General features: G+C 50.4%; 2 protein-coding genes across 5 annotated transcripts; both read left to right on the forward strand.

Annotated features, from left to right (window-relative positions):
* The first annotated feature begins 3,896 nt into the window (after nt 1-3,896).
* On the forward strand, nt 3,897-6,615 carry DBNDD2 (dysbindin domain containing 2). Its single transcript, XM_065893349.1, has 4 exons — nt 3,897-3,975; nt 4,087-4,233; nt 4,426-4,563; nt 5,945-6,615. The coding sequence occupies exons 2-4, from the start codon at nt 4,095-4,097 to the stop codon at nt 6,148-6,150; spliced, it is 483 nt and encodes a 160-aa protein (XP_065749421.1). The 5' UTR covers nt 3,897-3,975; nt 4,087-4,094; the 3' UTR covers nt 6,151-6,615.
* Nucleotides 6,616-12,271: 5,656 nt separating this feature from the next.
* On the forward strand, nt 12,272-24,123 carry PIGT (phosphatidylinositol glycan anchor biosynthesis class T). 4 transcript variants are annotated; one of them, XM_065891876.1, is made up of 12 exons: nt 12,272-12,484; nt 13,037-13,214; nt 14,996-15,123; nt 15,426-15,526; nt 15,681-15,767; nt 16,295-16,382; nt 16,491-16,588; nt 16,696-16,861; nt 17,558-17,758; nt 22,427-22,592; nt 22,709-22,792; nt 23,454-24,123. In XM_065891876.1, exons 1-12 carry the CDS (start codon nt 12,298-12,300, stop codon nt 23,704-23,706), a joined length of 1,737 nt encoding a protein of 578 aa, XP_065747948.1. In that variant the 5' UTR covers nt 12,272-12,297; the 3' UTR covers nt 23,707-24,123. The 4 variants fall into 4 exon arrangements, with proteins under 4 accessions (XP_065747948.1, XP_065747950.1, XP_065747949.1 ...); XM_065891878.1 differs by lacking the exon at nt 17,558-17,758 and having other exon boundaries at nt 12,298-12,484; nt 23,454-23,706; XM_065891877.1 differs by lacking the exon at nt 14,996-15,123 and having other exon boundaries at nt 12,298-12,484; nt 13,037-13,174; nt 23,454-23,706.
* Nucleotides 24,124-25,648: the final 1,525 nt, after the last annotated feature.

The raw sequence follows: 25,648 nt of genomic DNA on the forward strand, positions 1-25,648 counted from the left end.
GTCACCATCTTGGGGACGGCTCAAAATAATCCATGCAGTCCTGTTCCCAGGGATAGGCCTGAAAAGGGGGGAGGTGACTTTGGGAGCTGAGCTCTCATCCACCGTACTTTTGACTTGGCCTCATTCCTCTGTGCTAGAAAACGGGACCAAGTATCTACTCCATCCATTAATGAGGAATAAGAATCAGACTGACCAAAACATTTCTCGGAAGATGAAAGCTGCAACGGGATAAAAGCGGAGCAGGCTGGGAGCCATGGTTATAAGCACAGTCTCTGGAAGCAGCCTACTTGGGTTTGAATTTCCGCTCCATCACTTAGTTGCTGTAAGGCCTTGGACAAGTTCCTTCACCTCTCTATATCTCAGTTTCGGTATCTGTAAAATGGAAGTAAAAATAGTATTTACCTCACAGGATTATTAAGAGGATTAAAAGAGTTAATACATGCAAAGCACTTAGAACAGTGACAGGCATATAATAAGCTCTGTAGAAGGTTAGAGCCTACTTCCTATAATTTCAGAAATTCATGGAAGAAAGCAGTTTCCTCCCTTTCTCAGAATCGATTACAGTCAAATCAACTAGTGTGTATTGTTTACTGAGCATCTCCAGAGTGCCCAAGTCCTGTACTAAGCATTTTATATGAATTATCTCATAGGAGGTGGGGATTAATTATTCCTACCTAATAGGCAAAGAAATCAAGGATCAGAGAAATTGTTTACACAGCTGCCTAGACACCAGAGCTAGGTTTACCACCCAAGGAATTCAGGTCCAAAGCCCACATCCTTAACCTATAAGATAGATATTCTCTTACTTAAAACTGCTAGGAGACTCCCAGGCCTGTGCTCCTAACCACTGCACTTTTTGCCTCCCACAAACTGGTTTCCTTGCTTGTAAAATAATGGGAAAGCTGCTTGCTGTACTTATCTCACAGGATTGTTTAGGGATCTCAGTAACAATAGAAGAGGCAGAGCTTTAGGTATTTGTACTGAGTGCTGGTCTCCTGACAGGGAAGCCTGAATATGTCCGGACTTTTCACACCTCTGTCCCTCTGTACATGCCCTTCCCCCTCTTCTCTGCTTGTTGAACTCATTTCTTTAAGACTCAGCTCAGATATCAGCACCCGGATTTCATTCTAACAAAGGAGGGATTTAAGCAGGGGGTGGCACATCGGACCTGCGTTTTTGAAGTGACTGATGTGGGGTTCCATGGTTAGCACTCTCGATTCTACAGTGACGACTAACTGCTGTGGGGATGGAGCACCGCAGGACCAGAGTACAAGAAAATCAGAGAGAAGGTTTCCGTAGGAGCCAAGGGAGAGATGGTGGTGGAAACGGGAGAGGAGCGGCGGATGGGAAAGATATTTAGGAAGGAGAATCGACAGTTAATGGAGATGTGTTTTAATGTGGGCATTGAAAGACAGGGAGATGCCAAGGATGACTCCTAGTTTCTGGCTTGCTCGTGGATGTTTGTTGAATGAATGATCGAGTGACCCCACGGCAGAAGCATCTCCGACAGACGCCCCCCTACCCTGCCACCCCGCGGTTTCTGGAGCTACGTACGGGCACAGGGTGGAAGGGGGGCGGAGGAAAATGAGCACAGTGCTCGGTCCGGGAGACTTGTGGCCCTGGTCTGAGCCAGGAGGCACTGCGAGAGGGGCAAGCGTTTCCCCTCTGGGCCCACAGTTTCCGCTTCGCTCCTCCACCCCCGCCAGGCGGGACGCGCAGCGCCCCTCTTGGCACCCCGGAGGAGTTGGCTCCCCGCCGGCGTCCACCCCCCACCCCGCCCCGTCCCCGCGCCCACCCCGCCCAGTGCGCTGGAAGGCTGGACGGCGGCCCTGCCCATCCCGGAGCCGGGAACCGGGGGCTGCGGGGTGAGTCCCAGGGTCAGGGGGCCTCCGCCGCAGTGCACCTGCCCTGATGGGCGGCAGCGAGTCCCCAGCCCCTCTGACCCTGCATACGCCTTCTCGAGGGGTGTGCGTCTAAGCGTGCCGAACGTGGCCGAGGGTGCTGGGGAGTCCGGGTACCGGCGCGTGGAGCTTGCGTCGGGGCTGCCCGGGAGTCGGGGAGCAGCCGGGAGTAGGGGCTGAGAGCCCGCGTATGGGAGCGCGCGGAGCCGGGCGGAGCGCCGAGGGGCCCGACGGGTCGCGGGGAGGAGGGATGCGTGCCGGGAACTTTTTGCCCGCCCTGGAACTGCGAACGATCGCGCCCGCAGGGGCTCCTCGCGGCCGCCGGGCGACCGGCAGAAGCGTGTGTGCCCGCCGCCGCCCCTCCCCCACTTCCGCCTCCCGCCGCTTCCTCGTTCCCGGCTCCCAGGGCCAGTCCGTCCCGGGGGAGACCCGGAGGCGCAGCCCCACCCCGGCCGGCGCTGCCCGGTACCACGCCCCCACCGCCGTCGCGCCGCAGCGGACAGCCTGAGTCAGCGGGGGCTCTGGGCGCGGCAGGTAGGGGCTCCGCTGGGCGGGCGCAGGTGCAGCGGGAGGCCGGGGGGACCGGAGCGCAGGCGGAACGGCCGGGGGACCCCTCCGCCTTCCCCCTCTTCCCCCGCGGTCGCGGCGTGTCCCCTTTTAGGGAATTCTTTCGCTCTCGCTGACTCCAGTGCGGGTGGGGCAGGACGAAGAGGGAGCGCTCCATTCCACTGGCCGGGCCCCTGGCCGCCTCCGGCCGCCCAAATCTCTACAGCTCTCTCCACCCCTCTCCCCTGCACCTTCAGTTATGTAAACAACCCCCTTCCTCTCCCCAGCGCTTAGCTCCGCACCTCCCCAGCGGGCAGCCCCTCCAGTTTCCTGAGGTTGATGGGGTGAGGGGGAAAGAGAGGGGGCGTCCCGGAGCCCGTGGTCCCCTCCAGCTCCCCGACCCCGACCCTCTTTGTCGCCCTTCCCCGCCCCCAGACAGCCCCAGAGGCCCTGGGTATTTTTAGTATTGTGACCTGGGCGGCAGCGCTAAGAGCCTTTCCCAGGAATCGGCGTCAGCGCCTCCCTCCTCCGCTCCCAGCCCCGGCCACATGGTCTCCCCACACTTCCTTGGCCCTGCCTGGCCCACCTGGGTTTGGGTCTCTCGCGGCCCACCCCAGCGCCGGAGGAGCCGGCCAGGGTCTCAGATATGCCGAGTGCAGATGAGGTGGGGAAGGAAGGCAGTAGGCGGAGGATGATGACCTGGTCCTCAAGCTTGATACTCCCTTGCCTCCGGTGATGGGCTCAGGAACGGAATGGAGCGAATCCGAGTGAATGGCGTTCTGGAAAGCTCTCAGCACTGGGGGCCGGAAGGCCTGGTCTGAACTGCATCCTTCCGATTGCTACTCGATGCCTAGTGGGGAGAGCAGACATTGAGATGTGTCAGAGGAGAGGAGCTCAAAGAAAGAGCTGTGGGGGGCAGAGCAGAGATGGTGTCCTCTAAATAGCACGGGGACCAGAGCACCTTCACCGCCTGTGTCTTGTGCTGGAGGCAGGTAGGAGGATGATGCCATTTTCAGATGTGGAGACTGAGGCTGGAAAGCTGACTTCCTTAGGGGCAGAGCCAAGCCTAGAAGTCACGTCTGTGATTAAAGAGCAGGATTTGGAGGGGATGCTGGTGGTGGGGTGTGTGTGTGTGTGCGTGTGTGTGTGTGTGTGTGTGTATAGAGAGGGAGAGTAGGGGAGGGGGTACTTTAGCTTTCGTCTGGGTTTTGAAGAATGGCCAGGAACCAGAGCTGCAGCCTGGAGGAAGGGACCTTTTTCTCTGTCCTCTTCCCCAGCCTTCTGAGGAGAGGCTGGGTCCATTGAGAGGAAAACGTGCCTCCCCCATTTGAGCTGAACCAGCCCTTCCAACCCCTCTCCGAAGGGCATGATGCAGAGACTTGGCCATTGACTGCGTTCCCTGAATACAGAGGAGCCTCTTTTGCTGTGCCTGGAACTGGCATCCCCTTTGTGGAGCTAGGGTCAGCCCCGCCTCTGCGTGAGACTTGAAGTTTGTGGTAATGGACTTTGTTTTAGGAAAGGGGAGGAGGTTGTCAAGTCCAGAGGCCCCAGTGCTGGGATGCTGGCTGCAGGGGGGCTCCCCAAGCCCAGGCCCCCACGGAATCCCCTCTCAACTTCATAGCTGTACTTGCTCTTCCAGGAGCTGACATGGACCCAAATCCGCGGGCAGCCCTGGAGCGCCAGCAGCTCCGCCTCCGGGAACGGCAGAAATTCTTTGAGGACATTTTACAGCCTGAGACAGAGTTTGTCTTCCCCCTGTCCCACCTGCATCTCGAGTCGCACAGACGTAAGTTCTGAATCCTGGGGAGAGGGACTAGGGTGGGGCAGGGAGGAAGTCCTATAGGTCCTGAATCTTGATACCTCCCCCCTGGTTTTCTTGGCCCTCTAAACGTCTTATCTCCAGACCTGACATATGTCTCTGACCATCCTGTCAGCTCTGGCCTGGCTTCTCCTGACTTGCCCCCTTCTTGATCTGCAGCCCCCATAGGTAGTATCTCATCCATGGAGGTGAATGTGGACACACTTGAGCAAGTGGAACTTATCGACCTTGGGGATCAGGACGGAGCTGACGTGTTCTTGCCTTGCGAAGATCCTCCACCGACCCCCCAGACATCTGGTATGCCCCTTTACTTCGGGCACTTGGGCACCGGTTAGCCAGAGTCGGATATCAGGGCTCTGAAGTGAGGTTGCAGGGCTGGACTGGGGAAGTATGCATGTAGGGGCTGGGAGTGGGCATTTCCACCCATGAAAAAGCTGTCTGTTCTGATTTCAGGGAAGTTGACCTTGAGGGAAGCTGGGTTACAGATTCCTAATCCAAAACTCTAGGAAGGCCCAACCCCTTTAGCCTTTGTCAATTTTATATTTGTGAAATTAATGTAGTTAATAAACATAATTAAAATTACATAAAAATATGATTTTTATATTAGACAACTTAAGCAGTTTTAGTCATCTTAATATTTATTTTGCACTTTATTAGGTTTCTAATACTGTGCTAAGCTATTTTACATGTATTATCTCAGTCCTTACAATGTCCTATGAGGGCGGGTGGGATTATTCCCATCTTATAAAGAAGGACGTTAGAGGGACTTCCCTGGTGGTCCAGTGGTCAAGACTCCAAGCTTCCAATGCAAGGGGCGTGGGTTCGATCCCTGGTCAGGAAACTAAGTTCCCACATGGCATGCGGCCAAAAAAAAAAAAAAATATATATATATATATATATATATATATATATATATATATATATATATATATATAAAAGAGGGACATTAGACTCAGAGATATTGTTGTCACATAGCCAGAAAGTGGAAAAGCTGGATTCGAACCAGAGCTATCTGACTCCAAAGCCCACATCCTTAACCTATAAGATAGATATTCTCTTACTTAAAACTGCTATTGGGCTTCCCTGGTGGCGCAGTGGTTGAGAGTCCGCCTGCCGATGCAGGGGACACAGGTTCATGCCCCTGTCCGGGAAGATCCCACATGCCGCGGAGCGGCTGGGCCCGTGAGCCATGGCCGTCGAGCCTGCGCGTCCGGAGCCTGTGCTCCGCGACGGGAGAGGCCACAGCAGGGAGAGGCCCGCGTACCGCAAACAAAACAAAAACAAAACAAAAAAGAAAACCTACTATTTATTGGTGGTCTATGTGCCAGACAGTTTATGAGCATTCTCAGATTTCATCCTCAAAACCCTCTGGAATTTCGGGGTCCCTTTATTACGGAGGAGGGGCAGAGTCCTTGAGAGGGAAAGTAAGTGACTTGCCCAAAACTACTCAGTAGCAAGGAAGTGACGTAGGTAGAATTTGAACTCTTGACTTGATTGACGAGACTCTAGATCCCAGATGTGGTGCGGTGAAGTGGAAGGAACTGGGAGTCAGGAGCCTGGCCGGGTGACTGGTCAAGTCCCTGCTCCCCTCTGGGCCTCAGTGTCTCCTGGCCAGAGCACCTCTAAGAGTCCTCTGAAGCCCTGTTCGTGGCCCTGACGGGCTCTTCTCTCTGAGCAGGGGTGGACGACCGTCCCGAGGAGCCGAGCCTGCCAATGCCCACGGCAGACAGGACCACATCCCGCACTTTCTCCTCGTCCTCTGACTCCTCCACCAATCCGCACAGCCCGGATGTCAGTGATGGCGGAGCAGACACGCCCTTGGCACAGTCTGACGAGGAGGAGGATGGGGGAGATGGCGGGGCAGAGCCTGGAGCCTGCAGCTAGCAGTGGGCCCCCAGCTACAGACTGATTGAGCTGCCTATTCTCCACTTGAGACCGCAGGCCCAGCCAGAGCGCTTCGGAGAAGACCAGACTCTTTACCTGCAGTAGGCACCAGAGGGGGGAAAGGACGGTGGGTGGTGTACCTTTCTGGGAATTAACCCGCTCCTGCTTTACTGCTAACCTTTCCCTGCTGCAACCTCCCTGCCAGGTTTTGGCTTACTCCTGAGGTAGGGCCTGCAAGTGAGGAGATGGAAGATGAGATAGGACAAGATGCCACTGCCTTTCTTAGCACTCTTCCCTCCTCCGAACTATCCTGCAGTCTCCTGATAGCGTCTCCTAAACCAGTGTCTCTAAATGGACGTGAACTCCTTAACACTCCCAGTGAGATGGTACTCCAGCCATCCTGCTTCCTTACATCCTTTTCGGAACAGGGCACGGTATGAATAATAAACAGATGATAATATGCCAACCATTCCACTTCATCTGTTCACATTGTACAGATATCAAACCCGACACATTTCTTTAGCTCTCTAACCAATACCATATTCCCATGACTCATTTACTCCATGTATTCAAAAAGTCGTTATTTGGAATTAGCTGCCGATTTGGAATACAGTTTTGAACAAGACAGGCTGCCTGCCTTCATGGAGGAGAAAATCAAGTCAACACCACAGTTCACAGCGTAATAAGTAGCGTGCCGAGGAACTGTTCTGTTCCCAGAAAATGCGCATCTTAGCCTGGTTTTTATGGTCGTTGAAGAGGTGACTTTTAAGCTGGGTTGCAGAGGATGAGGAGGAGTTAGCCAGGTGGGGCTGTAACCCAGGCAGAAAGAGCAGCTTGGAAAGACTTTAAATGGAGAGAAAAGTCCCGGGGAACTGAAAAACATTCAGCTTGACTGAATTGTTGAATTTGAGCAGATGAAGGGAGAGGCAAGATTGACAAAGGTCAGGTCGTGAAACGCTTTGAAGCCTGTATCAAGTTTCAGTTTGCTAGTAAAATATCAGTGACTTAAGGTATAAACCTGGTTTCCTCATGTAAAGGAAGTCCAAAGCACAGGGTGATGTGGTCGCTCCACAGTTATTGGACACCAGGGTCCTTCTTGGCTCTTTTTGCGCAGCCATCTAAGGCCCATGGCTGGAATTCTCATTGATACCTTATGGCTGAAATGACTGTTGAGGCCCCAGCCATCATGTCTCTGAAGCTGGTAGAAAGAAGGAGAAGAGATTAAGGATGGGCAAAAAAGGCCCGGCCTGCTGCCGAGTCCCACCTCGACCAGCATTTCTGGAAGTTCTAACCAATAGCATCCACTTACATCTCATTGGCCAGAACTTGGTAACCTGAGGGATGTTTCATTTACAGATGTTTTATAGACTTAGGGACACAACATTATCTAGAAGAAAGGAAATTCTGGCGTTTGGAAAGACAATAACCCTTCAAGTTTCAATTACCAATGCGTCTGATTCCTATACTTCCTGTCAGACCTCTCAGAAGCACCCTGGCTACTGCAGAGGCTGGGATAGTCCTTTGGTAGGACACCCTGCTGTCTTGATAAAATCAGGGTTATGTTACTGAGAAACAAGGGGACAGCAGTCATTGGGTAGATAACTAGCAGTTTACACGTTACGACTTTGAACTTTATTGGGAGTAATGAAGGATTACAAGTGGTTGATGTTGCTTCCTAAAAAGATAATTCTGGCTGCAGTGTAGAGAACATACTGGAAGAGGACAGGCTCCAGACAGACGTAACGCAGTAATCCAGGCAAGAGACAACGGTGGCCTAGAAGATAGTGGTGATGATTAGCTTAACTGGGTTGAGGCAGGGTATGAGCAAATAAATGACATTCATTCAATAAATATTAAATGTCAGTGTTAACATGTGTAAGACACTGAGCTTGGCCTTGGGAATGTGGTAGTGGCACAAAAAAAGGAAAAAAAAAAGACCCCATCCTGCTCTTATGGATTTCAGGGTCTATTGGGGACCCAAATGTAAAACTGCAACCAGGACTAGTGCTAGGAAGGAGTTAATAGCCTATTAAGAGAGGTCAAGAGGTGTTTGCCTGGAGGAAGTGGTTTTGAGCTGAGATCTGAAAGTGGAGTAGGAGTAGTTTAGGGGGAGAATGGGTGCAAGGACTCCTGGTAGAGATGTACTGATTGGAGGGGACCAGAATGGATGCCTGGAAGCCAGGAGATGATTGTAGCCATCTAGGTAAAAATGGAATAGGGTGGAGGTGGGGTGGTTGTAGGAAAGTGGAAGGAATGGAGAGATATTGGGGAGGCAAATTTCAAACTATCTTCATAGGTGGGTGTGAGAGAGGAAGGGCTCAGGGGTGCCATCCTTGCTTCTGCCCTGTGTAGCAGGATAATTTGGAGGGTTCTTCATCCAGATGGGGAGTTTAGGAGAGCACTAGGTTTGGGGAAGAGGCCATAAATTGGGTTTTGGACATGTTGAGTTCGAGTTGCTTTTGAGACCAAGAGGACATTTTGAGTAGGCACTTGGACCCATGAGAGTGGAATTTAGATCAGAGGATTGGGCTGGAAAATCAGTAGGTGGGTTATCAGTGCATAGGAGGTAAGTTTAGGAATGGGTGCAAGTGAGCTTGCCCAGGAAGAGACTGGAATAAAGGGAGGGTTATAGGACCTAGCCTTAAGGAACATCAAGTCATTTTTCATATTAGAAAAAATAAATCATTCCACCTCCCTTCATACATCAAACCATCCATGGAGTCAGTGACCTTCGGCCTAAATCCCAAAGCTCTTTGTACCATCCAGGCTGAGTGACAGGGGTGCAGTCTTCCCAATAGCCCCATTTTGCTTCTACCCCTGTAGGAGGCCATTGTAAGTGACAGTTCTTAAGTGCTTTTCCTAGCGCTACTGAAAAACTTGTGGGAGTTCTGTGTTCCTGTTGTCTAAAAGTGTCTGTGTCCAAGTTGAGATCATCCACTAAGCTGGGCCAGGGCCCAGCCTCATGTTAAATTTTGTGGTTTTTCTGGGTTGCCGATGACTTTGCTGCCCACAGAAGACATGGTCTCTGTCCTCTTGTTCTTTGTCCCTTCCTTTGGAGTAGCGAGGCTCAGCCTCCTGTCTGACTGCGGCTGAGCCTTCTCCTGGGGTGCACCCCATAATATCCACAGCTCAGCTCTGAGGGCTTCTCAGCTCCTGGGATCTCCCCATCCTCCTCCAAGGTGAATGATGGGAAGCTAGCCTAGCTTGGTTGCTGTCAGCATGTCAACAACCCCAGGCACACAATGCTAAGATCTGTGGGGTCTGGGGCAGGGAGCCTGTCCGGGGAGAGGGATCTGCAGCCCTCTGGAGAGGTGGAATTGTTTGTGAGCCTACGGGGAGCCTCCAGTTCAGCTGCTATGAGCCCCAGCCCTGCCTGGGAAAATCTAGGGTCAGCTGAGACCCCAGGACCACTTCCTGTTTGGACAATGACCTCTTCTTCTGCCAAACCACAGGGGCTTGGCTGGCCTTCAGAGCCAGAGCCAGCATCTCCAACTGACTGTTTTATTTGAGGCCACACAGGGCCCTTGGAGATGGGGGATGATTTGGCTCCAACTCCGAGGCAAGCAGCCCAGCTATCAGTCTCCAAGCCACAGTGTGGTGTCTTCTGTCCATTGCATAGACTTGTCATAGACTCTGGAGAGGAGGGAAGAAGACAGACTCCTCCTGTAGAATCCTATGCTATGGAGGAAATAAGAGGGACCACATCTCAGGGGAAGATTCCCAGGACGGCTCACACTTCAGCAGTCCCCAGGGGTGCACAGAACTTGATACTGTGAACAGTACGGCGGTGTGGGGACAACATGGGACGGTGTTATGATGTTTTGTTGTTTGTTCATTCAGACATTACTGAGCCCCCACTATGTGCTAGCCTCCTTGCTTACGCAACAGAAACACTAAGGTGGCCAAGAGCTCTTCCAGGAAGAGACATGGCCGCAGATAATGGAACTATAATGTGGGCTGTAGCACACTAGACAGGGAGAAGGCAAGTCTTCTCTGGGGGTGGCTGGGTCTTGAGTGATGGGGACAGGCAATTTCAAAAGGAAACAAAGCATAGAAATACACGGTAATCATAATCATAACAGCAACTCCCTTAAAAAATTTGTTTTTGAAGTTGATAGTGTGGACTCGAGTTCTGGCTCCATCACTCACCGTGATCTTAGGCAATTATCTCAGTTTCTGTACTCAGTTTACTCATCTGTAAGATGGAGATAATAGTGCCTGCCTCATAGAGCTCTTTGAGTGAAGGTTAGTAGAGGTTATTAAGCACTTACTACATTCCAGATTCTACGTGTACCTAATTTCTGATCCTTGCAACAACCCTGAAAGCAGGTGTATCCGTTTTACAGAGCAGGAAGAGTGGCGCTCCGGTGCTCACGCTCATATGGATTAAAGGCTGGTGTGGGGATTTGAACCCACGTCTGTCTGACATCTAAGCTCGTGGCCTTCCTTCTATTCCATGTCTAGTGGGGCGGGAACACTGGATGTAAGTGGAATGAGAGCGTAATGAGACAAAGACGTCTTTTTGACACTTCCTCTCCAGTTGGTCAGGGGTATATCTAGGCAGACCTGGCAGACACCAAATCTCTGGTTCTTCAGAGCCAGATGGTTGTCAGTTTACCAAAAGACTGTCTACAAAATCCTTCATGAATGTGTACCCCATTGGGCAGGTGGAAAAACCAAAGCAGGAATTGCTTGGAACTCCTACAACTCAAATCAGCACAAAAGGGGAGAGGTGGAAAAAGATTTTAACAGATCTTTCGCAAAAAAGATATGAATGGCCAAGAAGCACATGAAAAGCTGTTCAACATCGCTAGGTACCAAGGAAATGCAAATGAAAACCACAGTGAGATACTACTACAAACACGCCCACGTGGCAAAAACGAAAAAGCCCCGCAAATTAAATGTTCACCGGGATGTGGAGCAATGGGGACTCTCATACATTGTTGGTACAAGTATGAAATGACACGTTTTGGAGAAAGATCTAGCAGTTTCTTGTAAAATTAAACATATACCTATTCTTTGACCACTCCTAAATATTTACCTAAAAGAAATGTAAGCATATGCCTACAAAGAAACTTGTATAGCAGCCTAGCTCATAAGAACTAAAAACTTGAAAGAGCTCAGGTGTACATGAACAGGAGAGCAGATAAACTATGGTATATTCAGACAATGTATGAATACTACACAGAAATGAAAAGACACACACTGCTGATACATGCAAGAACATGAATGATTCTCCAAAACATTCTTCCCATGAAAGAAGCCTTTTACAAAAAAAGTACACATACTATATGATGATTTCATTTATACGAAGCTCTAGAACAGATTAATCCATTTTCTGGAGACAAATCAGAACAGTGGTTGCAGCTGGAAGGCAGGGGTCACAGACATTGACTGGCAAGGGGCATTAGCCAACTTTCAGGGATTTTCCAAACATATCTTGACAAGAGTTACACAGGTGTATCCATTTGTTGAACTCAATGAATGTGCACTTCAGAGTTGAGCATTTCATTGTAAATTTTACACCAAAAGAAAAATGTAAACAACTATGGAACTCTAGTTAATGGTATGCATGCTGAACTATTTAAGGGGAAGTGTCCTTATGTCTGAAATTTCTTTGAAATGCATCAAAACATAAGATGAATTGGGGGAGATAGAGGCTGATATGTGATAAATCATGAAAAAATTTGATTATGAAAAATTATGAAATTTTTCATAATAAAAGGGTGAGTTATTTGAGGGTTTTGCAGTAAAGTTCTTGTCTAGGCTTAGGACAGGGCAAATAGAGACACGAAGCTCAGGGAGACAGGAGCCCGGCAGTGTCTCCTTGCAAAAGTAATAACATTTTTCAGTCTGTTTCTTCAACTATCACGGGGCACAATGGCGGTCGGTATTATTAAGAACTTTGTCGTGGGGAAGGGGGTCCTCAATCCAGATCCCAGCCACGCCACGTGCCCACTGCCCTTTGTGCCCTATCAGCGCCCCTTTACACCCAGCAGCCCTTCAAAGGCCTATCCTGGCAGTCGCTGTGGTAGCCGCACCCCGGCTTCCGGGACGGCACCGGAAGTCGCTTATCAGACGCTCTTCCTATTGGAGGCCGGCCTTTAGCGGGGGCGGGGCCATTGGGAGGCGGAAACAGCCGCAGCTATGGCGGCGGCAGCGCCGCTTTCTCTGCTGGTGCTGCTGCTTCTCGGGCCGGGCGTCTGGGGCCAGACGGAGCCCCCACGCGACAGCCTGCGGGAGGAGCTCGTCATCACCCCGCTGCCTTCTGGGGACGTAGCCGCCACATTCCAGTTCCGCACGCGCTGGGATTCGGAGCTGCAGCGGGAAGAAGGTGAGAAGAGGACACTGACGGGAGAAAGATATCTGTGGCACCTGCTGGGAGTGGGGTGGAGGCTAGCCTTGGGGGCGAGGACTGATCCCTGGGTGAGGTTCTGGTCCCTGGGCTTGGGGCCTGACAAAGATGGTCCTTGCAGAAGGATGGGATAGTTTTTGAAGAATCCCGTTATACCAGTGAAGAAACTGAGCCCCGGAGAGGGGCAGTGACTCTTCCTGACTTCTAGTCCAGTGCTCTCTCCGCAGCTCCAGGCTGCCACTCTAAACATTTAGTTAAAACCCTCTGTTGACAACACTGATGTTGATGCTATTGACGGTTACGGTTTATCGTGGGTGCTGGGCACGGTGATAAGTTTTGTGAATGGTTACAAGGAAGAAATTGGAGGTATAGAGAGGTAAGGCACCTGTCCAAGATCACATCGCTTGTAAGTGACTGAGTCTGGTCAGGAATCTAGATTCCTCTGACCCCAGAACTGGGGTGTATTGTCTCTTCGGGGTGGCTGAGAACCCTCCCTCCAGGATCATCACTCACCTGCACCTCCTTCTCCAGTATCTCATTATAGGCTCTTCCCCAAAGCACTGGGGCAGTTGATCTCCAAGTATTCTCTACGGGAGCTGCACCTGTCCTTAACCCAAGGCTTCTGGAGGACTCGATACTGGGGGACACCCTTCTTGCAGGCCCCATCAGGTGCAGAGCTGTGGGCCTGGTTCCAAGACACCGTCACTGAGTGAGTGCCCACCTTGAGGCCTGTGGCAGGCCGTGGTGGGAACATGGCAGGGCAAGTGTTGTCCTCCTGCTACTGCCTTTGGGGGCAGCAGTTCCATGGGGGTAAATATGGCGTTGGAAGTAAGAAATATTATGACGTAGTGGCATTCTTTACTTGGCTGAATATACTTCCTTCCCCTAATACTTCCAGACCTGAGGTAGCGCATGTGTATATCTACAGAGGCAGATAAGAAATACGTGAAGCTTACTTAGATGTAAGGCAGTAGGAAGCTGTGGCAAACTGGATAGCCTTTTAAAAGACATTCATTCACATAATAATAACAAAATGCCACAAGGGCCAAACAAAATATATGTGGGCTAGAATTGGCCTACAAGACACCAGATCTCTGTATTAGAAAGATTGCTTTTATTTGCAGGGCGGAGGGGGGTGGTTAGGTACTGTGGTTGGACCACAGCATCCTCTTAATCCGACTATGGGAAATCAGTAGCACGTGTATAATTAAAAAAAAAAAATTGGAGTCAGAATAGGGAGTGATGAGGACTGTGGCAGAGCTTGGGAGGACAGCTGCCACTCAGCTCCTATGGATTCTTGCCACGTGGGAATAGGGGCCTAGGGTCGTCAGATACTCTCATTTTTAAAGAGTTACCAGCAATCTGGATTTTAATGTGAAAATTGGCAAGTCTAAGTATCAGCAAGTAATTAAAAAATTTAAGAAATGCCACATGGGTTAATGTTGTGCTCGTCAAATGAAATGTGGCTATGGTTTGGGTGGAGCTTTCAGGCTTCCAGTTTGCAATCTTTATTTGAGGCCTAAGGACTGGAGCAATTGGAAAGCTCTGAACAGAGGACTGTTGAAAACCCCCAGGACGGCTCTAAGGTGATGTCAAATGAGGAGCAAACCCCACAGTAGCCAAGGCTTCCTCTCTTGTCTGAACCCTGGCTTCTTTGCCTTTTGTCCCAACTGCTCTGCTGTCACTGTCTCCCCTCATAATTACCTATAATATGGAGGTGATGTTCAGAATTCTAGTTTTATTCTGTTATTAGTATAAAGAGCAAATCTGTTTTGGTATTTCTCTAAGAAAAAAGTCTAATGTAATTTGATGTTTCTGTGGGGTCCTAGAATGCTTGTTTTCCCTTGCTCAGTGAGCCTCTGTAGATGTAAGACTTCCCACCCCTGAGCGTAGAACCAGGACTCACCCAGGGTATTCACAGGGAAGTATGTCGTTTTGCCCAGCTGAGCACACCTCAGGTTGGATCAGTGAGCTGATCTCAGCCTCTGGCGTGTGGGGCGTTTTGCATAGCATTGTGGGAGGTACGTGGGTGACCCAGACTTGCTCCCTGTCCTCAGGTTGCTCACAGCCTAGTTGAGGAGAAAAGATGCTTAGGACGAGATACTGTTGCCACCCAGCCATTTCCCAGGAGGACCCTGGTGAGAGGCTCGGATAGTCAGAACTGCAGCAGCCCAGGAGGAGGCTGTGGTTGAGGAGGGCGGCAAGGCTTCCTGGAGGAGGGAACCTCTTCGAAGGGGAGCAGGGAGGAGTTAGGAGGGCATTACTAGGTGGGAGGAGGAACCACCCAAGCAGAGGCCTCTGGGGATGCAGGGGTGTCCAGAGGGGAGTGAGGAAGAAGGGGCTGATTGGGGAGACCCAGGAAGCAGGCTGAACGGGGCAGTTCCGGCTCCAGCAGCTAGCTGGCCTCATGGCTTGGCAGCCAGCTGCAGGCTTTGAGGGAGGAAGCAGACGCAGCCCCGGGACAGTGAGTGGGTTTGTGTCTCCGTTTAGTGTGGATAAGTCCTGGAAGGAGCTCAGTAACGTCCTCTCGGGGATCTTCTGCGCCTCTCTCAACTTCATTGACTCCACCAACACAGTCACGCCCAGCGCCTCCTTCAAACCCCTGGGGCTGGCCAATGGTGAGACAGCCTCCGTGGCCCTTTCCTTCTTCCTGTTCCTCCTACCCAAGCCTTTGCCTCCTTTCCCCTCTGCTTCCTTCTTCCTCAGCGGGGCCAGGTCATAAATCCCCTGGGTGTGCAGGCGCCAGAGGAAGGTTTCCCGAGACTCTGCTGTCTCCGCATTGCCTTCTCCTAAAGGAAGGGGGGTGTCCTCCCCGCTTCCCCCTGAGCTGACACTGTTAGGGCGGTGGTGCTAGAGAGTATGTGTGGGTCCTGAGGAGGGGCACCCCGAGAGCCTCCCCAGACAGGCTTCCATCTCTCAGGCACAGATCACTCCTTCCTGCGCTATGCGGTGCTGCCTCGGGAGGTCGTCTGCACTGAGAACCTCACCCCGTGGAAGAAGCTCTTGCCCTGCAGTTCCAAGGTGAGGCCAGAGGGGCCTCAATGTAGGTGGGAGCCCCAGAGAGTGGATGCAGTCGGCAGATGCCCCCTCACTGCCTGACAGATAACCTCGGCCCCATGCCCGGGTGCCCTGCCGTGTGGGGTACTGACATTTTCTCTCTTGCCACCTCCTCCAGGCAGGCCTCTCTGTGCTGCTGAAGGCCGATCGCCTGTTTCACACGAGCTACCACTCCCAGGCAGTGCATATCCGCCCTGTTTGCAGAGTAAGTCACGGGGAGCAGGCAATGGGGGCCATCCAGGGGCTCTGAGAGAAGGTGCAGGTAAAGCACATAGCCCAGTGTCTACCGAGGGCTGAGCCAGTAGTCAGTGGGAGATGTGATGATGATGAATCAGGGCACTGGCCACGCACCACGGAAACCGAGCGGTTGCCTGGCAAGCATTCACTCAGTCTTCGTCGTGGTTAAGAGTGATAGCCGTGTGGGTGCAGCTGCTAGCTCAGCCACTCACCAGCTGACTTGGCCTTGAGTGAGTCATTTTATTTCCCTGGTTTTCTCATCTGTCAAATGAGAATAATAGTAGTATCAGTTCCTCTGGTTGTCGGCGATGGTTCATCCCAGTGATGCGCGTAAAGCTGCCGGCACGAGGGCAAGTGCTCGGTAGTGGATGGTAGCAAATTGATGGATGGGGAGGTACAGAATGGACAAGGGACTGAGTCCGGGTAGTAGTCCCTGGGGCTGTGCGGCTGGGGGAGTGGCAGGTCCTCACTGCTGCCTTCTGGCCCTCGTGGTAGGATGCACGCTGTGCCAGCATCTCCTGGGAGCTGAGGCAGACCCTTTCCGTTGTATTTGATGCCTTCGTCACGGGGCAGGGGAAGCAAGGTAAGCTACCTTGGCAGCCCATCTCTGCCCACCCACTGCCAGCCCCACCCCATCTACGTGGAGCAGGCCTAGTCCCGCCCCTGCTCAACCCCTCTCTCTGCTCCTCAGATTGGTCCCTCTTTCGGATGTTCTCCCGAACCCTCACAGAACCCTGCCCCCTGGCTTCGGAGAGCCGAGTCTATGTGGACGTCACCAACTATAGCCAGGTACTAAGACTAAGGCCTCCAGCCACACACATCGCCCCCCCCCCCCGCAGCCCCCAAGGCCAGCCTGCCCCTCCACTCGCTTCTCAGCCCTGCCGTTGTGTCCCCAGGACAATGAGACATTGGAGGTGTACCCGCCCCCGCTCACCACGTACCAGGACGTCGTCCTGGGCACCCGGAAGACCTATGCCGTCTACGACCTGCTGGACACGGCCGTGATCAACAACTCGCGCAGCCTCAACCTCCAGCTCAAGTGGAAGAGACCCCCAGGGAATGGTGGGTGGGAGGTGGGCGACCGCAGCCCCCATAGGCTACAGAGGGTTCAGCTCGTGGGGGAGACTCACAGTCCTGCCTCTTCACCACGAGGTAACAGGCTTGTGTTTAGACCCAGAACTCTTGAGTCAGACGTCCTGATTCTAACTCCACCTCTTCTAAGCTCTGTGCCCTTGGCAAGTTCCTAACCTTACTGCCTCGTCTTGAAAGTGGGGACAGTAATACCTAGCGGATCAGGTGAGGTAATTAATGGAAAACATGGAGGTCAATCATGCATTCATTCATTCAGTCAACAAAATTTTTTTTGAAGACAGAAGTACCTTGCTTTCGAGCAACATTAACATCTGATAGTTGAAGCAGGCATCAAACAATTGTGATTATGTTCAGTGTTACCAAGGAAAAGTGTGAAATATCGTGAGGAGCACTTGGTTTGGGTTGGAAGGGGCACAGAGCTCGGCCTGTATAAGTACTTAGTAAATATTAGTAATTCTGTTATCATTGCTGTGGGTTGGGGAAGCCAGGGATGGTTCCAGAATGCAGGTTTCCCAGTTCTGATGGCAAAGCATTACCCCCTCCCCTCCCTGGCTTTGAGACTCTGAACCTGGCCCAGGGAGTGAAGGTGGGGAGTGATGCTTTTTATTTTTTTTATTTTTTTATTTTTTTAAAGGAGTGGTTAACTGTTGACTTTTCTCTGAACAGAGGCCCCACCCACGCCCTTCCTGTACGCCCAGCGGTACGTGAGCGGCTACGGGCTGCACAACGGGGAGCTGAGCACGCTGCTGTATAACACCCACCCGTACCGGGCCTTCCCTGTGCTGTTGCTGGACACTGTGCCCTGGTACCTGCGGCTGTACGTGCACACCCTCACCATCACCTCCAAGGGCAAGGAGAACAAACCAAGTAAGTGCCAAGTCCCGACCCAGCCCCCCACCTCCCCTCCAGGTCCCCCAAAGCCTCAGTTCTCAGCGTCATTCCGGAAGTGCCTCGGCAGTCTACACAGGCATCACGAGTTAGGAATAGTTTGAGAAATGGAAAGGGAGACCTCACCAATGCCAGATCTGGAAGTATTTATAAAGCCAAAAGAGTTAAACCACATAGTTCTGGTGACTCTTAATAGGACTTGATAAGGGCAGGAGTTTCCATGTCTTTTTCGCTTGCTTCCTGGTGCTCTGGGCACATGTTTTTGTTTTCTGATGATTCATAGGCTCTTTCAGGTGGAGAATGGATTAGCAAGAAAAACAGAGTACTGGAAACAAAGAAGATAACAGCTGGAATAGATGGTTTGGCTTCCTCGGGTGGGGTAAAGAGGTGTGATTTTTAAAATTTGTTTTTATTTTCTATTATTTTTCTAAGGAGGAGTTAATATTTACTGAGTGCTTTCTAAGAGATGCCAGGCATAGCACAAAAGCACTTGTTTTCGTTTGGAGTGGAGGGAGACTAGTAATACAGAAGACGACTTCGTAGGAAGAGGTTACAGCACATCCCAAACAGCTAGACTTACAATCTTCTCTAAACCCCTCTGTTGTTTCCCATATTTTCAAGCCTGTGGTTAATAGTTTTACTTATTTTCAGCCCCACTATCTGTACCACCTTCAAAATCTCTACTTCGAATATCCTACCAATGTATTTTGTAGGGTTTTTGGGTTTTTTGTTTGTTTCTTTTGTTTTTTTAACCGTTCGCTCTGGAAAATTTCAAACGCATACCCAAATGGAATAGTGTAATGAACCCCCCATGTACCCGTTATCCAGCCTCAGCAGTCTCCAGCTTCATATACTATTTTTTGTTTGTTGTTGTTGTTGATGTCTTTCTTCCAGTTTTATTGAGATATAATTGACATATAGCACGTTATAAGTTCAAGGTGTGCAGCATACTCGTTTAACTTACATCTATCATGAAATGATGACCACAGTCAGTTTAGTGAACACCCACCATCTTGTACAGATACAGAATTAAAGAAATAGAAAAAAAATTGTTTTTTCCTTGTGATGAGGACTCTTAGGATTTACTCATAACAGCTTTCATACATAATGTACAACAGTGCCTATTATATTTATCACGTGGTACATGACATCCCTAATTCTTATCTTAGAACTCGAAGATTGTGCCTTTTGACTGCCTTCATCCAATTCCCCTTCCCCCTACCCCTCACCTCCAGTAACCACAAATCTGATCTCTTTTTCTATGAGTTCGTTTATTTCTTTATTTTTAAAATTTATTTATTTATTTATTTGGCTGCAGTGGGTCTTAGTTGCGGCACGCGGGATCTTTGTTGCCGTGTGCGGGATCTTCATTGCGGCATGCAGGACCTTTAGTTGCGGCATGCGAACTCTTAGTTGCGGCATGTGGGGTCTAGTTCCCTGCCCAGGGATGGAACCCGGGCCCCCTGCATTGGGAGCACGGAGCCTTAGCCACTGGACCACCAGGGAAGTCCCCTTTTTTGTTCATTTTTGAAGTATAATTGACCTATAACACTATGTTAGTTCCTGGTGCATAACATAGTGATTCAGTGTTTCTGTACATTTCAAAATGACCGTCACGATAAGTCTAGTTACCATCTGTCACCATACAAATATTATACGTAGTTATTGACTATATTCCCCACACTGTGCATTTCACACCTGTGATTCATTTATTTTGCAACTGAAAATTTGTACCTCTTACTCTCCCTCACCTATTTCTCTCCTTGCCCCCCACCCCCCCCCCCACCTCTGGCAACCACCTGTTTGTTCTCTGTATCTCTGACTGTTTCTGTTTGGTTATGTTCGTTCATTTGTTTTTATTTTTTAGAGTCCACATATAAGTGATATCATACAGTATTTGTCTTTGTCTGATTTATCTCACTTAGCATAAGATCCTCTAGGTCCTTCCATGTTGTTGCAAATGTCGAGATTTCCTTCTTTTTTATGGGCTAATATTCCATTGTTTATATGTACCACATCTTCTTTATCCATTTGTCTATCAATGGGCACGTATGTTGTTTCCATATCTTGGCTATTGTGAATAATGTTTCAGTAAACGTTGGGGTGCATATATCTTTTTGAATTAATGTTTTCATTTTCTTCAGATAAATACCCATGAGTGGAATTGCTGGATTGTATGGTAGTTCTATTTTTAATTTTTTGAGGACTCTCCCTGCTGTTTTCCATAGTGGCTACACCAATTTACGTTCCCAACGCAGTGCACCAGGGTTCCCTTTTCTCCATATACTCACCAACACTTGTCATTTGTTGTCGTTTTTTTTGTTTGTTTTTTTTTTTTGTCTGCGTTGGGTCTTTGTGGCTGCACACGGGCTTTTCTCTAGTTGTGGTAAGTGGGGGCTACTTTTCATTGCAGTGCACAGGCTTCTCATTGCGGTGGCTTCTCTTGTTGCGGAGCATGGACTCTAGGCACATGGGCTTCAGTAGCTGTGGCTTACGGGCTCAGTAGTTGTGGCTTGCGGTCTCAGTTGTTGTGGGTCACAGGCTTCAGTAGTTGTGGCACCTGGGCTCAGTAGTTGTGGCTTGTGGGCTCTAGAGCACAGGCTCAGTAGTTGTGGTGCACAGGCTTAGTCGTTCCACAGCACGTAGGATCTTCCCAGACCAGGGCTCGAACCCATGTCCCCTGCATTGACAGGTGGATTCTTAACGACTGTGCCACCAGGGAAGTCCCTGTTTGCTGTCTTTTTGATGACAGCCATTCTGACAGGTGTGAGGTGATAATCTCATTGTGGTTTTGATTTGCATTTCCCTGATGATCAGTGATGTTGAACATTTTTTTGTGTGCCTGTTGGCCATCTATATGTCTTCTTTGGAAAAATGTCTGTTCAGGTCCTCTGCCCAGTTTGTAATTTTTGGGGTTTTTTTTACGTTGAGTTGTATGTGTTCTTTGTATAGTTTGCATATTAACCCTGTATCAGATATATCATTAGCAAATACCTTTCCCATTCAGTAGGCTGTCTTTTCATTTTGTTGATAGTTTCCTTTGCTGTGCAAAAGCTTTTTAATTTAACGTAACCTCATTTGTTTATTTTTGCTTTTGTTTTCCTTGCCCGAGGAGACATACCCCCCAAAATATTGCCAGCTCAAAGAGCATACTGCCTATGTTTTCTTCTAGAAGTTTTATCATTTCAGGTTTTACATTTAAGTCTTTAATCCATTTTGAGGTTTTTTTTGTATATGGTGTGAGAAAGTAGTCCAGTTTGATTCTTTTGCATGTAGCTATCTAGTTTTACCAATACCATTTATTGAAGGGGCTGTCTTTTCCTCATTGTATATCCTTGCCTCCTTTGTCATAGATTAATTGCCCATATATGTGTGGGTTCATTTCTGAGCTCTCTATTCTGTTCCACAGCTTCCCGTCTTTTTTGTTTCATCTCTCCCTTTATTTATTTATTTTTTGGTTTGGTTATGTTTCTGCTGGAGTATCTTAAATTCTAGACATTGTATCAATTCACCTTTAAATACTAAAGTACACAAATATATAATCTATCATTGTCACTCCTGTTTCCCCAGTGTTCTTGAAAATAATTTTATAGTTGGTTTGTTTGAATTGGACCAAAGTAACCTCGTCACATTACATTTGCTTGATATGCTCTTAAGTTTCTCTCCCTCTCTTTTTTAAGGTAATAGACTTTTAGGTTTTAGGTTTATAGAGAAGTTGAGCAGAAAGTACAGGGCTCCCGTATACACTCCCCCTCACCCCCATTTCCCTTGTTATTCACGTCTTGATTAGTGTGGTACTCTTAAATCTCCTTTAACCTATAAAACAGTTCCCAGGCTTTTTTTTTTTTTTTTTTAATTTATTTGTTGGCAAAACTGGGTCATTTGTTGTATAGGATGTTCTACATTCTGGATTTGCCCGTGTTTAACATGTTCCTGTCCCTTGTGTATTCTTGAGTATCAGTGGTTAGATTTAGAAATTTGATTAGATTCAGGTCTTATATTTTTAGCAAGAAAACTTCCCAGGTGGTTCTGTGGACTGCCTTTCGCATCACGTGAGGCACCTGATGTCTGGTGGCCCAGTTTTCATGATGTGAAGATGGATTAGGTTGAACACGTCCTGGGATGGCGGCTGCCCTGGAAACACCTTTTCCCTTTTCTGCGATCCTCCTCCCTCCTGTGAGCCTGCCTGGCTTCTGTGATCCAAAGCCCTCCTTCTGGGCACCCCGATCCAGGCCCCAAGGCCTTGATAGGTAGGGATGAGAGGTGCAGGTAGTCTGAGCCCAGGAAAGAGCCATGGGTGGGATTTCCCTGGTGGCGCAGTGGTTATGAATCCACCTGCCAATGCAGTGGACACAGGTTCGAGCCCTGGTCCGGGAAGATCCCACATGCCGCGGAGCAGCTAAGCCCGTGCGCCACAACTACTGAGCCTGCGCTGTAGAGCCCACGAGCCCACGCGCCTAGAGCCCGTGCTCCGCAATAAGAGAAGCCACCTCAATGAGAAGGCCACGCACCGCAATGAAGAGTAGCCCCCGCTCGCTACAGCTAGAGAAAGCCTGCGCACAGCAACACAGACCCAATGCAGCCATAACTAACTAACTAACTAACTAACAAAAAAAGAGCTATGGGTGGCCCCTACCTCTCCCCCAGGTTACATCCACTACCAGCCTGCCCAGGACCGGATGCAGCCCCACCTCCTGGAGATGCTGATTCAGCTACCGGCCAGCTCGGTCACCAAGGTCTCCATCCAGTTTGAGCGGGCGCTGCTGAAGTGGACTGAGTACACCCCGGACCCCAACCACGGCTTCTACGTCAGGTGGGCTCCCCCGACCTGCTGCCCCCACCCTCCTGACCCACCCTCTCTGCCACTTACCCTTGATGGAGGAGCCGTGAGGAACACGGCTCACAGAATATCTGTCTGCTTCTCTGCAGCCCATCTGTCCTCAGTGCCCTCGTGCCCAGCGAGGTGACCGCCCAACCCGTGGACTGGGAAGAGAGTCCCCTCTTCAACACCCTGTAAGTGTGACCTCAGCCGTGACACCAGCACAGAGGATCAGGTTCCTGCGGGCTGGGCTGGGGCTAGATGCTGCCTCTTCCAAAGTAATGAGTAGGTTCCCTCAGTCCTAATTAAAACCCAAGTGGTCTCTAATATTTGTACAACCTTTATGGAATGATCCTAAAGAGCTTCTAGGAGAATCAATAGGTGAGAAGCGCAGTACGTATAGCCCAAGTTTACTCATTATTTCCCTTAACAGATATTTAATTGAGCGCTTATCAGATGCCAGGTACTTCAGAGAGCACCGTGTGTACCACGGTAAACAAAACAGACTTGCCCCTGCCCTTCTTGGGCTCAGTCTAGAGGGGAGCTGCTAGGGTCACTGGGGAGTAGTCTGGTGGGTCATTCAGGAAGGCTGCTTTGAGGAGATGGCCTTTAGGCTGAGACCAGAAGGCTAAGGAAAAGGCAGCCAAGTGAAGGCAGGGCCCCTTCCCTCTCCCTCAGCACCGGAGCTGCTCTCCTGTGATCAGATTTCTGTGTTGAGCTTTAAAAGGCTTTGAGGCTAAGAAGGCTTTGAAAACCCTTACTGCCAAGACTGGCCCAGTGCGGTCCGAGGAGGGGGTGGCAAGACGGCGCGGGGTAGCAGCCGGTCCAGCCTCACCTCTCCCTCCCAACCCCCAGCTTCCCAGCCTCCGACAGCTCCAGCTACTTCGTGCGGCTCTACACGGAGCCACTGCTGGTGAGCCTGCCCACGCCGGACTTCAGCATGCCCTACAACGTCATCTGCCTCACGTGCACAGTGGTGGCCGTGTGCTACGGCTCCTTCTACAACCTCCTCACCCGAACCTTCCAGATTGAGGAGCCCAGCAAGGGCGGCCTGGCCAGGCGGCTGGCCAACCTCATCCGGCGCGCCCGAGGCGTCCCCCCGCTCTGAGGCGTGCCCTCCTCACAGCTGGGCTGCTGCTTCCCTCCGAGGTGGGTGGTGACTGACCCCCAGGGCTGCTTCTGCCGCGTGCCCTCCCACGAGGCAGTTTTTGAACCAAGCTGACCCCTGGATTGGGCCAGGGCCTCAAGTGGCGCTATCAGGACAGTAGCCACTAGCCAGATGTGTGTTTGAATTGAAATTAATTGAAATTGAAAGTGTACTTCCTCAGCCGTACTAGCCCCATTTCAAGTGCTCGGTAACCAAAAGTGATCGGCAGCTGCAGTACTGGGCAGCGAGGACAGATGTTTCCATCACTGCAGAAAGTTCTGTTATACGGCGGCCTGGATAATAGGATGTGCTGAGGAATTCGTATTGTGCGGTAGGTGGAGTTCACTGGGTGTGGAATAAAAAGTGCCTATTTCCTTGGTTCTTTGCCTCCTGTCCCTGAGGCCTGGGAAGAGCTGGGGACTAGGGCGTGTTTGCTGGGTACCTGAACAGGACCTCCTACCCCATCCCCTCCTCCCCACCAAAGAAACAACCAACCAACCAAATAAAATTCCCCTCCCTCCTCCCACCCCTGCCAGAAATTCCTTCTCGTCTCCTGCTTCCCTCCCCGCCCACCATGTCTGAGTGTAATTCCCAGAGCTCCCTGGGTTTGGCTGGGAGTGTTTTACATCAACATTTCCGTGACGGTGAAAATGAATCATCCGGCGCCTTTTAGGAGCCCTGAGAACCAGTCCTCTGTCACCAAGGGTAGGGCCGGAGTGACGGAAGAAATCTGTGTGGTGGCTTTCCAACCAGACCGTGTGTTAGAATCACCTGGGGCTCCTGTGAAATAGCGCAGATTCCTGGGTCCAGACCCTGTGAATTCAGTCGTTCTGGGTGTAGCCCAGACTTCGAGTTTCTATGTTTTTATCAGGCTCCTCTGGAGCTTCTGTTGCAGGTGGTCCTTAGACTACCCACAGGCTTTGAAGCCCACCCCTGCCTACCTCTCCTGGTCATGTAACCCTGGATTCCTGTAAAACAAGTCCTTAGGCAGATGTCTGCCCCGCCCCCATCGTCTGTCTCTTCTTCTGACACACTTGGCATCAACTGTATAAGCTACTTGTGGTCTGCCCCTCCCTCCCCCAGTTCTCCCATCATAGTGGTTTGGTGGATTGCCCATCAAACAGAATGCCCTGCTCCACCAACCACATGCCCCCCCCCCAACTGCTAGGTTCACTCTGACTTACAAAACCAGGTGAGATGTTGCTTCCTCCAGGAAGTCTTCCCTGATACACCGAGCTGCTGTGTGCCCCTCCCCTCCTTGGACTTAGCTTTCATGTTCCTTATCACCCTGGCTGTTACTGTCCTTTAACTTCCATTAGACTAGGAGCTTCCTGGAGGCACAGGGGCTGTCCTCCATCTGGACCTGACTGCACTCAGGACAAGTTGTAAGTGCTCAGTCAACAGACGTAAATGTATGAATGGGTGTGGGCTATTCTGGCTTGGGGTCTGGAGTCTAGAGGTAGGGATGGGTAGGGTGAGGGGCTTTCTAGAAACCCCACAAGTATGAGTGCAGTCTTTAACACAGTAGGATTGGTCATGTCTGTACAGCTAACATAGATGGGGCTGTTCAGGTTACCTCTGAAGGTTTTCCAAGAGCCTCTAGAACATACAAACAACTGTGTGTGTGTGTGTGTCTAGGAAGGGAGGTGATGTGAGTGAGCTAGTCCATACCATGGGCAAAAGCAACTGGGTCAAGATGCTTTTACTCAAGTTTACTTCCAAGCAGTAAATATGCAGGGTGTAAGTGAGATAAGAATGCAGGTGGGTAGATAAGGGAAGTCTTGGCTGCCTGCATGGAGCAGGGTGTCTGCCAAGTCAGAAGAGCACAGAGTTGTGGCCTAGCTGTCTTTTATACCCCCAGCCAAGTCAGCACCTAGAAATGCCCTCCACTACCATGTCTTAT

The sequence above is a fragment of the Phocoena phocoena genome, chromosome 15, assembly GCF_963924675.1.
Source record: "Phocoena phocoena chromosome 15, mPhoPho1.1, whole genome shotgun sequence".
Lineage (NCBI taxonomy): Eukaryota > Metazoa > Chordata > Mammalia > Artiodactyla > Phocoenidae > Phocoena > Phocoena phocoena.